This window comes from Pongo pygmaeus, chromosome Y (assembly GCF_028885625.2).
Source record: "Pongo pygmaeus isolate AG05252 chromosome Y, NHGRI_mPonPyg2-v2.0_pri, whole genome shotgun sequence".
Classification (NCBI taxonomy): domain Eukaryota; kingdom Metazoa; phylum Chordata; class Mammalia; order Primates; family Hominidae; genus Pongo; species Pongo pygmaeus.
The window spans coordinates 39,327,960-39,340,461 of record NC_072397.2 but is presented as its reverse complement, the minus strand read 5'-3'; the positions used below and the strand labels follow the sequence as shown (position 1 = coordinate 39,340,461).

General features: G+C 38.2%; 1 protein-coding gene across 1 annotated transcript; it reads left to right on the top strand.

The window, feature by feature from the left end:
- Window positions 1-6,310: 6,310 nt before the first annotated feature.
- Window positions 6,311-8,381, top strand: LOC129025889 (testis-specific chromodomain protein Y 1). The gene has a single exon (XM_054473449.1). It carries the CDS (start codon window positions 6,367-6,369, stop codon window positions 8,170-8,172), a length of 1,806 nt encoding a protein of 601 aa, XP_054329424.1. The 5' UTR covers window positions 6,311-6,366; the 3' UTR covers window positions 8,173-8,381.
- The last annotated feature ends 4,121 nt before the right edge of the window (window positions 8,382-12,502 follow it).

Sequence of the window (12,502 nt, the reverse complement as noted above, 5' to 3'; positions counted from 1 at the left end):
TTGCAAGTGTACCCTTAAACGAAGGAGTCACATTTGTGACTTCTATGCGAGGCATACTTTAGGTGTAAAGACAAATAGGACAAAGTAAAATGATAGTAGATTCTGGGTAAGTTATGCAATGTACAACGGATCACTGTATATCCGTCTGTTCAAGTATACAATAGATGCAGTGGAAGGATTAGTATGGTGCAATTACTATAGAATTCTGAGTCTACATGAAGTTTTACAGCTTCCAGAAAAAGATTTGCAAAGTAAATAAAAATTAAATTTTATCAATTTTGTAGCCCAGATCAGCAGCAGCTACTTATTCCTTATTAACCACCACAGTGGGATGCTGCCTTCCAAATATTTCTGGAGCAGCTTACAAGAGCCATGGTAAAGAGAAGGGACTCTGTCCTCCAAATCTCAGGAGGACTCACTTGCCGATTGCTGCTTCTGCTTGTGGCGGTCCCGACAGAGGTGAATAGTCATTGTTTTATTCCCTAAACATTATGCAGGCTCTTTGTCCCTCTGTGCAACCAACTTTCAGTAGACATAAAAAGCAAAAATATGTTTTTCCTGATTGTTCTTCTTTTTCTCTGAAGACATTTGTAGACTAAAACTTTCAAAATTAGTCATATATATATTATTAATAATATATAAATCATATATAATCATATATAATATAATATATAATACATCATATATTATATATCATTAAATTATATATAATATAGACATATATAGTATCATATATAATATGTAATATATGATACATATCATATATTATATTATATATAATATATAATTAAAATATGTTATATATCATATATTATATATAATGCATGTATTATATATACCATATATAATATATCATATATTATATATACATATCATATATTATATATTGTATATTATATATACTATATCTGATATATTATATATCTGATATATCATATATATTAATCATATATACACGTACACATATATGTGTGTGTGTATATATATATACACAAATATATATATATATGTATAAAATGAAATGTGGTTTTAACGATGCGTGCCCCAAAACAATGTGCCTCAAAAAAGACCCCAGAAGAAGCTCAGTACAGCTGATTTACAGGAGGGAAAGGGCCTATGCAATGAATAAACAAAACGCTACCAAACCATAGAAGTAGAAAATCTTATTTTCAAAGTTACAGCACTTTAAAATTTAAATGTTCTTTTTCAGCCCCGGCAAAATCACAAACTACAGAGTGAAATAGGGAAGTATGTCTCATTTTAAGAACAACTACAAAAAAAAACTACGAAAAAATAAGCTTTTTTTGACAGCCCAAATGGCAGCCTTACTAAAATGTAATATTTAAAATTTAGATACTTAATAAGCTAATAGAATAAACAAAGAAGCACAAACAATTATGAACAAAAATTATTAATCTAAAGAGTAAAATTATTTTAAAACCTAAAGATGTCTAGAGATAAACTGTACAGTGAAATCGAGAAATATGGCTCATTTTAAGAATTAAAAAGAAATTATGATCTGAAACTTTTTGTAGACAGCCCAAATGGTGGTCGTACTAAAACGTTATATTTAGAATTAAGTTTCAGAGTCAGCTAGTAGAAGAAACAAAAGAAGCGCAAAAAGTTGTGAACAAATTTAATAAAAAAAGTAAAATTACTTTAAAACCTAAAAGTGTCTAGAGATAGAAGTAAAAAAAAATATTGACTACAGATATTTAAAAGCAGACTTGAGCTGGGGGAAGAACACACTATCAGCAAACCAAAGAAAGGGTGTTAATATTATTAAGTTAGGAAATGATAGATAAAAAAGTAAAGTAATGAGAACAAAGCCTAAAATGCTGTGGAACACTATCAAGCAGCCATATTACGCATACTGGAATTTCAAAGGGTGACAAAAAGAATCAGGAAGACTATATAGAGACAATAATGGTAAAGAATGTCAAACGCAACAGACTCCAAGTAAGAGAAACTCAAAGAAACAAACTCAAATTATATGATAATTAAACCCTTTGAAAGAAAGATAGAGAAAATCTTGAAAGCAACAAAAGAAGTGGCCAGTAATGTTCCAAGAACCCTCAAAATTAATCAGCAATCTTATCTGAAAACTCAGAGGACAGAAAGCAATAGATTAACGTATTGCAAATGATGTAAGAAGAAACTTTTGAACAGAAATCTGATGTTCAAAACATTGTCCCTTATAAGTGAGGGAGAAATCATGACATTTCCAGATAAAAGCTGGGACATTTTACCAGTAGACTATCCTTTTAAAAAATGCCTTATGGGATACTTCACAGTAAAACGAACAGACAATAAAGAGCAGTATGAATGAATATATATTACGGTAAAGATAAACATATAAGATACTATAAAACATAAAGAATAACAGCGCACACCTCCACAATTTGTTTCCCGTGTAATTTAAAACACAAATATATTTAATAAAAATACTATAACTAACTTGTGTTTTTGACCTACAATACATAAAGGTATGATTTTGAGAACTCAATAAGGAAATCATTGGGGTGAAGCTATACAGAGTTAAGGGATTTGTGTGTTACTGAAAGTAAGCTAGTATAACCTTAAAAGTGGAATAGCTTTAGAATATTCAATGTAATCACAGTATCAATGACAATTAAAAAAGAAAAAGAATAACAGGCAGGTATAAAGCTTTCTGTACCATGCCAGAAAGTAGGAGATGTGGATTTAGCTACTCTCATTTGAGGCTACCAAGCCAGCTATCATGTACCATGAGACAAAGCCCAAGCTGTCCCACCAGGGCGTAAGTGTGGAGAGCCTAAAGCACATGGTATAGCTGCTATTTCAAACAATTTTCATTACACCAGTGGCGATGAAATAGAATAGGCTCATCAATATGCAGAACCTGGTGAAGAACTGGAGGCAGAAAGAAGTGGATTACAGGTGTCAACCTGTAATCCCAGCACTTTGCAAGGCTGGGGCGGGCAGATCACGAGTTCAGGAGATTGAGACCATCCTGGCTAATACAGTGAAAACCTGTTTCTACTAAAAATCATAAAGTTAGCCAGGTGTGGTGGCAGGCCCCTGTAATCTCATCTACTCAGGAGGCTGAGACAGGAGAATCACATGAACACAGGATGCGGAGGTTGCAGTGAGCTGAGATTGTGCAACTGTGCCACTGTACTCCCACCTGAGTGATAGCTCAAGACTTTGTCTAAAAAAAAGAAAAATAAATAAAATTTGGTGATGGAAAGATTAGGAAGAAACAGTATGACACTTGGGAACTAGAGCAGCACTGGGGAAAAATGTATATATGACTTTAACAGATGACAGACTAAAAAACAGAAAAAATAAAAAAGTGGCATGGACCAGAACAACTAGAAGTTTTTCAAACAATACCAGAAGATGAACTTCTATATCTACCAAGCCCAACTTTTCTAAGAATGCTCCTAAAACTCTAGTGTCTGACCAACACCACAAATTCAAATGCAGCCAGTTATGAGCTGCCAGCCAGAATGTTGGCAGTAATCCAGGGTCACACCTGTCCGACCCAAAGAATATGGAGCTACTATATTCAACTATCAAGAAAGACACTTGCCCCTTACAGCCCTATTCACAACAAGAACACAGTGAGTGGCATTCAGAAACTCAAGAATCTGGACCCTATTGCAGCAGATCAGCAGGATACAGTGGTCTTCAAGGAGGGGGAAGGGATGCTCATCAGGGCTTTATCAGATCCCAGGGCAGGATAGTGTGGAATAGAGAACAAGACCCAGATTCACCCACTATTTTCTCAGAAGTCTGGCTCAGTTACTGCTTCCATGGTTGCAGACTCAGCTACCAAAAAAGGTATAGTGGTATTAATGGGCCTATTAGCAGCCAATGGAGAAACAGACATGCATACATCAGTTGCAAGAGTGAAAGATGGGCAAAGAAATTTTACTGACAATGGCAGAGACCAGCCTTTTATCAAGAAGATGTAATTCACCAGAGGGCTAACAGAAAATGTCAGCACATACAGATATATTGCCGTGAAGAAAGAGTACAGATTCACCCAGATGTTGCTATAAACTAGATCGACATAAAAAAATGCACTGAATATAGAAGTAATTAAAGAAATGGTTAATGCTCTGAATAGGACTGCTGTGGGTGGGAGGAAGCTTGTGCTGTTCAGTGCACGTGGAAGTGTCCTTTGCTGTGGCCTCGATTTTGGGTACTTTCTGAAGTATTTAAAGGACAGAAACAGAACAAGCCTTGAAACGGTGAACACCATCAAGAAATTTGTGAACAATTTCAATCAATTTTAAAAGCCTATTTTTGTATCAGTCAGTGGCCCATCCTTTGGAATAGGTGCATCCACACTGCCTCTTTGTGATTTCTTCCGAACTAATGCAAAGGCTTGGTTTCAAACCCCTTATATGACATCTGGACAGAGTCCAGATGGCTGTTGTGTTACTTTAGATCCTACTTGAACTTTGCAACATCCAGCCTCCTTAATTATTGTGACCATGAGACATTACTTCATCCTTTGATTGGTCCCAGCCCAAGGTCTCAGGCCAAGCTGTCACTTCAGCTCCTTTCTTGGTCCAGGGCCAAGTTCCAAGGCTGAGACTTGTAGCTTCTACAAATCATGACTTCAGCTCCAGGTGAATCCAAGGCCAAGTTTCAGGGCCAAGCCAAATAACGCTTACCCCAAGAACACTAAGTACATTCCTTTACTTCTCTGCCTTTAGAAACTGTAAAGCACAGTCTTATAGTAGGTAAACCAATCACATTCCACCCCCACTGTGAGGAGTTTTTTTACTTTCACTTTTAAAAGTTTTGATTCAACCTTTTTGCATCTGTCCTCTTTAATTTTCTTGGCCATGAGACAAAGAACTCTGTGTGATACCTCACATTTAGAGATTTCTAGATTGTAGTGGGCTAATGAGACCACAATGATTTAAGTCTGGGAATTGAGCTATGGGATGCATCAGCCTTGTGAGACCAACTGACAAACTGTCCCCACACTGTGATACCCACCCTTGGGGGCAGTCAACCATATATTGGTCACCAACAGAGTCTGAAAAGGGGCAAGGCAGATTGATATGGCCTAGAAACCTGAGGGACACCATCAAGGAGCCATACATATGCATTTTGGAAGTTCGAAGGAAGAGACAAAAGATCATGGAGACTATTTAACAAAATAGTCATAAAGAATGCAACAATTTAAGACAATAAATAAGCACCCAAGTAGCTCAACAGACTTCAAGTAAAAAAAACTCGAAGAAACAAACTAAAACTTACCTGATAATTAAACTGTCTAAAACAAATACAAAGGGAATACTGAGGATTTTCAAAGGAAGGAGAGGAAGTAGCTAGTCATGTAAAAGGGACCCTAAAAATAGCCAGTGAATCGCTTATCTGAATAACCACTGAAAAGCAGTAGATTACTCACCTGAAAACTAAGATGATAGAACGTAGTAGACTAATATGTTCCAAGTGATGTCAGAAAAAACTGTCAAACCTAAACCTTATAATCCACCAAATTGTCCATCGAAGGTGAGCGACACATTATGACATTCCCACACAAAAGCTGGCACCCTTTACAAGTAGACTACCCTTTAAGAAATGTCTCATGGAGTACTTCAGGGCAGAATGGACAGACATTCAAAAGCAGTATGAACAAACAAAGGTTAAGGTAAAGATAAATACATGTACAAATATATAAGATATAATATTTGGCCAGGCACGGTGGCTCATACCTGTAATCCCAGCACTTTGGGAGGTTGAGGTGTGTGGATCACGAGGTCAGGAGATCGAGACAATCCTGGCTAACACGGTGAAACCCAGTCTCTCCTAAAAGTACAAAAAATTCGACAGGCAAGGTGGCAGGCGCCTGTAGTCTCAGCTACTTGGGAGGCTGACACAGGAGAATGGCATGAATCCGGGAGATGGAGCTTTCAATGAGCCAAGATAGCACCACTGAGCTCCAGCCTGGGTGACAGGGTGAGACTCCATCTCAAAAAGAAAAAAAAAAACAATTAACAACATGCACTTCCACAAGTTGTTCTCCACGTACCTTAAAACACAAATATATTTAATAAAAAAACTACCTCTAATTTGTGTTTTTGACATAAACTGAATAAAGGTATAATTTTGAGGACTCAATAAGTGAAATAGTGGAGGTACATTATACAGGAGTGAAGGTTTTATATGTTACTGAAGACAAGCTAGTGTAACTTTAAAAATGTTAGAAGAATAGAATCTTCCATACAATCGTCATAGCAACCACAATTAAACAAACAAACACAAAAGAGTAACAAGCAGAAAGAAAGCTTTCTGTTCTACAACAGAAGGTTGTGGCTGTGGATTTACCTACTCTCACCTGAGGCTACTGAGCAAGCTATCATGTACCATAGCATAGCCGCTATTTCACACAATTTTCACTACACCAGTGGTGACGAAATAGAAGAGGTTCATCCATATGCAGAACCTGGTGAAGAACTGGAGGCAGAAAGGAGTGGCTATGTGGAGACACAATTGAAACAAAGTTGGCACAGCAACTGCTCCAATCCTGTGTCTTTCCTCATCGCTTCCCAGGAGTTTGAGGTTGAAAGTATTGTTGACAAAAGACGAGACAAAAACGGGAATACAGAGTATTTGATTCGGTGGAAAGGTTACGACCAACAGGATGACACTTGGGAACCAGAGCAGCACCTCAGGAACTGTGAAAAATGTATACTTGATTTTAATAGACGACAGACTGAAAAACAGAAAAAACTGACATGGACTAGAACCAGTAGAATTTTTACAAACAATGCCAGAAGAAGAACTTCTAGATCTACAAAAGCGAGCTATTCTAAGAACTCTCCTAAAACGCAAGTGACGGATAGACACCACAGATCCAAAAACAGCAAGTTATTTGCTGCCAGCAAGATCGTTAGGAGAAAGGCAGCTTCACTTTTCTCCGACACACAGAATATGGAGAAAATAAATTCAACTATCAAGACCCTTGCACCTAAAAGCCCCTTTAACGACAAGAAAACTGTGAGTGGCTTTCAGAAACTTGAGAAACTGTACCCTATTGCAGCAGATCAGCAGGACACGGTGGTCTTCGAGGTGACAGAAGGGAAACTCCTCCAGGACCCTTTGTCACGTCCTGGTGCAGAACAGCCTGGAGTAGAGAACAAGACTCAGATACACCCACCAATGTCGCAGATGTCTGGCTCAGTTACCGCTTCAATGGCCACAGGTTCAGCTACCCAAAAAGGTATAGTGGTATTAGTAGACCCATTAGCAGCCAATGGAACAACAGACATGCATACCTCAGTTCCAAGAGTGAAAGGTGGGCAAAGAAATATTACTGATGACAGCAGAGACCAGCCTTTTATCAAGAAGATGTACTTTACCATAAAGCTAACAGAAAGTGCCAGCACATACAGAGACATTGTAGTGAAGAAAGAGGATGGATTCACCCAGATAGTGCTATCAACTAGATCCACAGAAAGAAATGCACTGAATACAGAAGTAATTAAAGAAATAGTTAATGCTCTTAATAACGCTGCTGTGGATGACAGCAAGCTCGTGCTGTTCAGTGCAGCTGGAAGTGTCTTTTGCTGCGGTCTTGATTTTGGGTACTTTGTGAAGCGCTTAAGGAACGACAGAAACAGAGCAAGCCTTGAAATGGTGGATACCATCAAGAACTTTGTGAATACTTTTATTCAATTTAAAAAGCCTATTGTTGTATCAGTCAATGGCCCTGCCATTGGACTAGGTGCATCCATCCTGCCCCTTTGTGATCTCGTGTGGGCTAATGAAAAGGCTTGGTTCCAAACCCCTTATATGACCTTTGGACAGAGTCCAGATGGCTGTTCAACTATTACATTTCAAAAAATGATGGGTAAAGCATCTGCCAATGAAATGTTATTTGCTGGGCGAAAGCTGACAGCACGGGAGGCATGTGCCAAAGGCCTGGTCTCTCAGGTATTTTTGAGTGGAACTTTCACCCAAGAGGTTATGATTCAAATTAAGGAGCTTGCCTCATATAATCAAATTGTACTGGAAGAATCTAAGGCCCTTGTTCACTCTAATATTAAGTTGGAGTTGGAACAGGCCAATGAGAGAGAGTGTGAGGTGCTGAGGAAGATCTGGAGCTCAGCCCAAGGGACAGAATCCATGTTAAAGTATGTTGAAAATAAAACTGATGAGTTTTAGTTGTCAGTCTGACTGCTCAGGACACGAGAACTAAGCTGAACCAAATGCATCATGAGTTGCAAGATGCCCTAATCCATCTTCATAGCCCAAAACAGTTTCACCCATAGCTAAGGCTTGGAAACACAACCGGAAATGCCCAAGCCAGGTATTTAAATTATTACATCATTTTTGAGCACTGCAGCTTTAAAAGAAGTAATAAAACAGCTTGTTTGCCCAGATGTGGTTATTTTACGCTCACATAAGCCCAAATATAAAAGCAGACTGTTGGGTACTAGATTCTTCTTGGAAGCCCTAATGTGTATCTATGGCTACTACTATATATAAGACCAGAGTTGTGATTTATTGGATGTTTTTGACAGAGAATCATGTAATAATGTTGATTTTTCTTACTTTTACATGCTAGAATACCTCTACTGGGTTATAAGGCAGCCTCAGCTTCCATCCCAGAAGGACACAAAACGGTATGAGATGGTGCCCTTGACTTTACAGTGGCACAAGCCCTTCAGAGACACACAATTATAAATTAAAAGACTTTTCTTTTAGAATAAATATTTCTGGCACAAAATTCACTGGAGATCATTCTCCTAAACTGAACATATGACTAGAATTTGTGGTGAGGTATCACTTGATTTTATTTTCCTTTATAAATGTCTAGTTCTTACCCAGTTGACAAAAGAAAACTTTATCTCTCTTTAGAGAATAAAACTTTAGTAAAACTTGTTGCACCGTACTGGTGAATTATGGAATCATTTTTGTGGAAATATCCAGGTTCTAATGTTTGTAATGTGCAGATTTATGTTACCTTAGAGTGTGCTCTAGTTAATAAGTTAAAATTCTGGACACATTATTAAAGGCAGAAACTTCTTTCAAAACAAAGACACCTACACTCTGTACGGCCTTTAAAATTATCAGTGTCTCTTTTTATGAGCACAAAAATTTCTAGAACACTGCATGTGTTCAGTTACCCAAAAGCTCTATGAATACTGTCTTGCTGATTTTTATCGAGGCTCCATTACATAGGCATAATTGAATAATCCACTGGCCACTGGTGATGAATGTCATCTTTGTCACAAGATCTCTAGGGTGTCGCTTCACCAGGCAACAATCTCTGTGGATGATGTCACCCTTGTGCAAGTTTCCCTTGAGCCTGCTTGTCTAATTTTACACACCCATCTTACAGCCTGCACTCAACTCCAACTATGGGCTTAGGTTTCAGTTTGCTATGGATGTGCCAGGCACAGAATGGAGGCAGATGCATGAGTGAGTGTTGGTTGAGTCCAGCCACTGCACACAGCTTTGCATGTTATCTGTGATGAGGAAAGCAGGTCAGGTGCTGGTACAGGTGACAATTCCCTGCAGATCTTTAGGTGAATCAGGCATACCACAAGCTTTCTTTTCTGTAGGCACTGAAGAATGCAGTATCATCCAGAAAAGAAGAAATGCCAGAAAATGCAAAGACCCAAAGACGTCATCTCAGCCCAGGCTTGGGAAAGGTTTAGATCTGGGATGTCTAAAGGGCAAATGTCCTGCTTTCTTTTTTCTTCTACTTTTCTTTTTTTCTTTTTCTTATCTATGGGATCACTATGGCTTAAATTAGGTTTTTCAAAGGGCTCTGTCTCTCTTTCTACTGGAGATTAGAATCTTGTCTTTTCTTCACTCTTTCTCTCTTTGACTGCTTTTCTCTCTTTGACATGTTATAGAAGAAATGTGTTTTGGCCCAGCATCTTTCTGTTGACTATAGGGCTTTTTGTCAGAAACAGTAAGATTTTGGCTTAGCAATAACATAACGTCTTCCCATTTAAGACCCCAAAAAAAGGGCTAGATATTAGAAAGGCTCTATATATGTATTGATGTATCATAAAACTTCCCCAGGTCTTACTTTATTTGTTTAAGGCACTGTAATGAAAAAGAAACTTGCACTTTACTGGCCCATCATTCATTGGGCATTTCCTATAGGAGTAGTAAGGAACATGGAGGGTTGGATGTAAAAACTGGAAAAGTTGATGATGATGTGAGTAAAAGATTCTCTACATCAAGAAGATGAGAAAACCTGGAGTAAGAAAATTTTGTTTTGATTGTTTCCAGGGAGAATATTTCTCTGATATTTGTGAGTTGTTTCTTGTGGGCTTTTCTGATATGACTGCTAAGAAGGCACGTACAATTTTACAATATTTACAAAGATGTCGGGTGCTTCACGGGTCAAAAAGCCTTGCACATAGGAAACTTCAAAGAATGTGCCTTCGACCCTCAGAAACTTTCTAGGTCTTCAATAGTATTGACAAAGAAAAGCTACATAGTTGTGGTGGATTATTGGGAAAATTTCCACAGGCAGAGAAGCAGCCTGGACTATCAGGCTGCAGACAGAATTTTAAGAATCCTGTACAATCCCATGGTGCAAGCAAATAATTTTTTTTTAAAAGCCCAACTTTTTTGTGTGTGTGCTTAAGACATGCCCACAGCTACTCAGATAAAAAAACAAGACCACGCATTAAAATGTTGTGTCTTTTGTGTAACCAGATTGCTTCCAGGAAATAGTCTCTTTTTCAGAACATGTCCATATTGGACTACAGTGTGTTACAAAGGGCACCTTATGTTACTAAACACGCTTCAGGACCTGAGCCAAATTTCTGTAAATTATCATTTTAGCCTCTGGTCCCAAGCCAAGGTCCTGGGCCATGCTTTCACTTTAGCTCTTGTGGGGCTCAGGGTCAAGTTCCTGAGCCAAGCTGAGTCATTGCATCAGCTATTAACAGTTCCAGGCACAAGGACCCAGGAAAGATAAGTAGTGCTTTCTTCAAAACTAGTCAGTAGATTTTCTTTCTTCTGACTCCATAAAAATATCAGACTCTTTCTCAGAGTGGGCAACTGACTCTACCCCACCAGAAGTTAACATATTACGCATTTGCTATCATCTCCCCTTTTGCATTCATAATATTTAATTTTCTTCAGATTAAAAAATCTGTGTGTCACCTGATAGATTTTGGTTCACAGGGGCACAGCAAGGTTTGTTTTTGGTTCATGGACTGGGAAAGGCTTTAATTAAAAAGGTCACTAGTAGCTGGGCATGGTGGCTCATGCGTGTTATCACAGCACTGTGGGTGGCCAGTGCGGGCAGATCACAAGGAGATCGAGATTGAGATGATCCTGGCTAACATGGTGAAGCTCCCATGAAGTCTATAAAAAATACAAAAAATTAGCTGCATGTGGTGGTGGGCACCTGTAGTGACAGCTACTTGGTAGGCTAAGGCAAGAGAGTGGCATAAATCCCAGAGATGGAGCTTGTGGTTACCCAAGATCTTGCAACTGGACTCCAGCTTAAGTGACAGAGTGAGAATCCATTAAATAAAAAAGGTGAGTAGGAGTGCAATTCCAAACTACTTACATTCATATCTGCAGCTTGTCCTCTATTTGCATTCACATCTGCCCCTTGTTCTCAGTTTTTGTTTGTTTGTTTTTGTTGTTTGTTTTTTCTTTTTTTAATTTCTGAAGAGCAAAGAAAGCTCTGGGCAAGTGCCAGGTAAAATGCGATAGATTGCCTGCCATTCTTACAAAGCTTAGGAGAAAGGGATGTTGGGAGACACAATGGCAGTCTCTTTTCACCCTCTGCTGTTGAAAAAGTTGCCTCTGTTCCAACCATTTTCTTTCACAGAGGATCCAGCTGTCACATAGGACTGAAAGGATATCTAAGTTAATTGAAGATTTCTGGATAAGACTATATCACGGTGTTATGTGAGGACCTCAAAACTAACTCCAGTTTCTGACAGTCTATCAGAGTGTTGCCACCAAAAATTTCAGGCTTTTCTGTGGCATTTTATTTATTTATATTTTGTCATTGTGTGGCTAATGTCCCTCCTGTTTCTTCTTTGTATACAATGTTGCGATCTGGAGATGGAAGCTCACTGGTAAAAGTCAGTCACTAGAAATATAATTCAAAGAGTTGCTATTTTGTGATTTTTTTCTTTCAAATAGGAAGAATTCAAAATTGTGATCTAAACATTTTTATTTGATAAGGATCTTTTTGTCCACTGATGATAGGTATTCACGTCACCTTAGGGAACGGCATACACTCAAATAAAATTTCTCTTATTGGCTGCTTATTTCTCTTTAAAAACTCCACACAACCACATATATCTAAAGAGTATGTTTGTGAGACACATCTTTTTTCTACAGAGACGCATACTGTGGGGACAGGTGATAGAGCATTAACCTTCTTTTTCTAACTTTTGAGTATATAAACCTGGGGTTCAGCATTTTCATGGAACATTTTAGATCTTAAAATGCAACCTAGTGAAAGGAGTTTTTTCTCTCTGTGGAAGCCTTGCCAGTTCTT

Bases quoted from the DNA above. Each gene is read 5' to 3' on its own strand.
- LOC129025889 (XM_054473449.1), top strand. From the start codon at position 6,367: ATGTACCATAGCATAGCCGCTATTTCACACAATTTTCACTACACCAGT.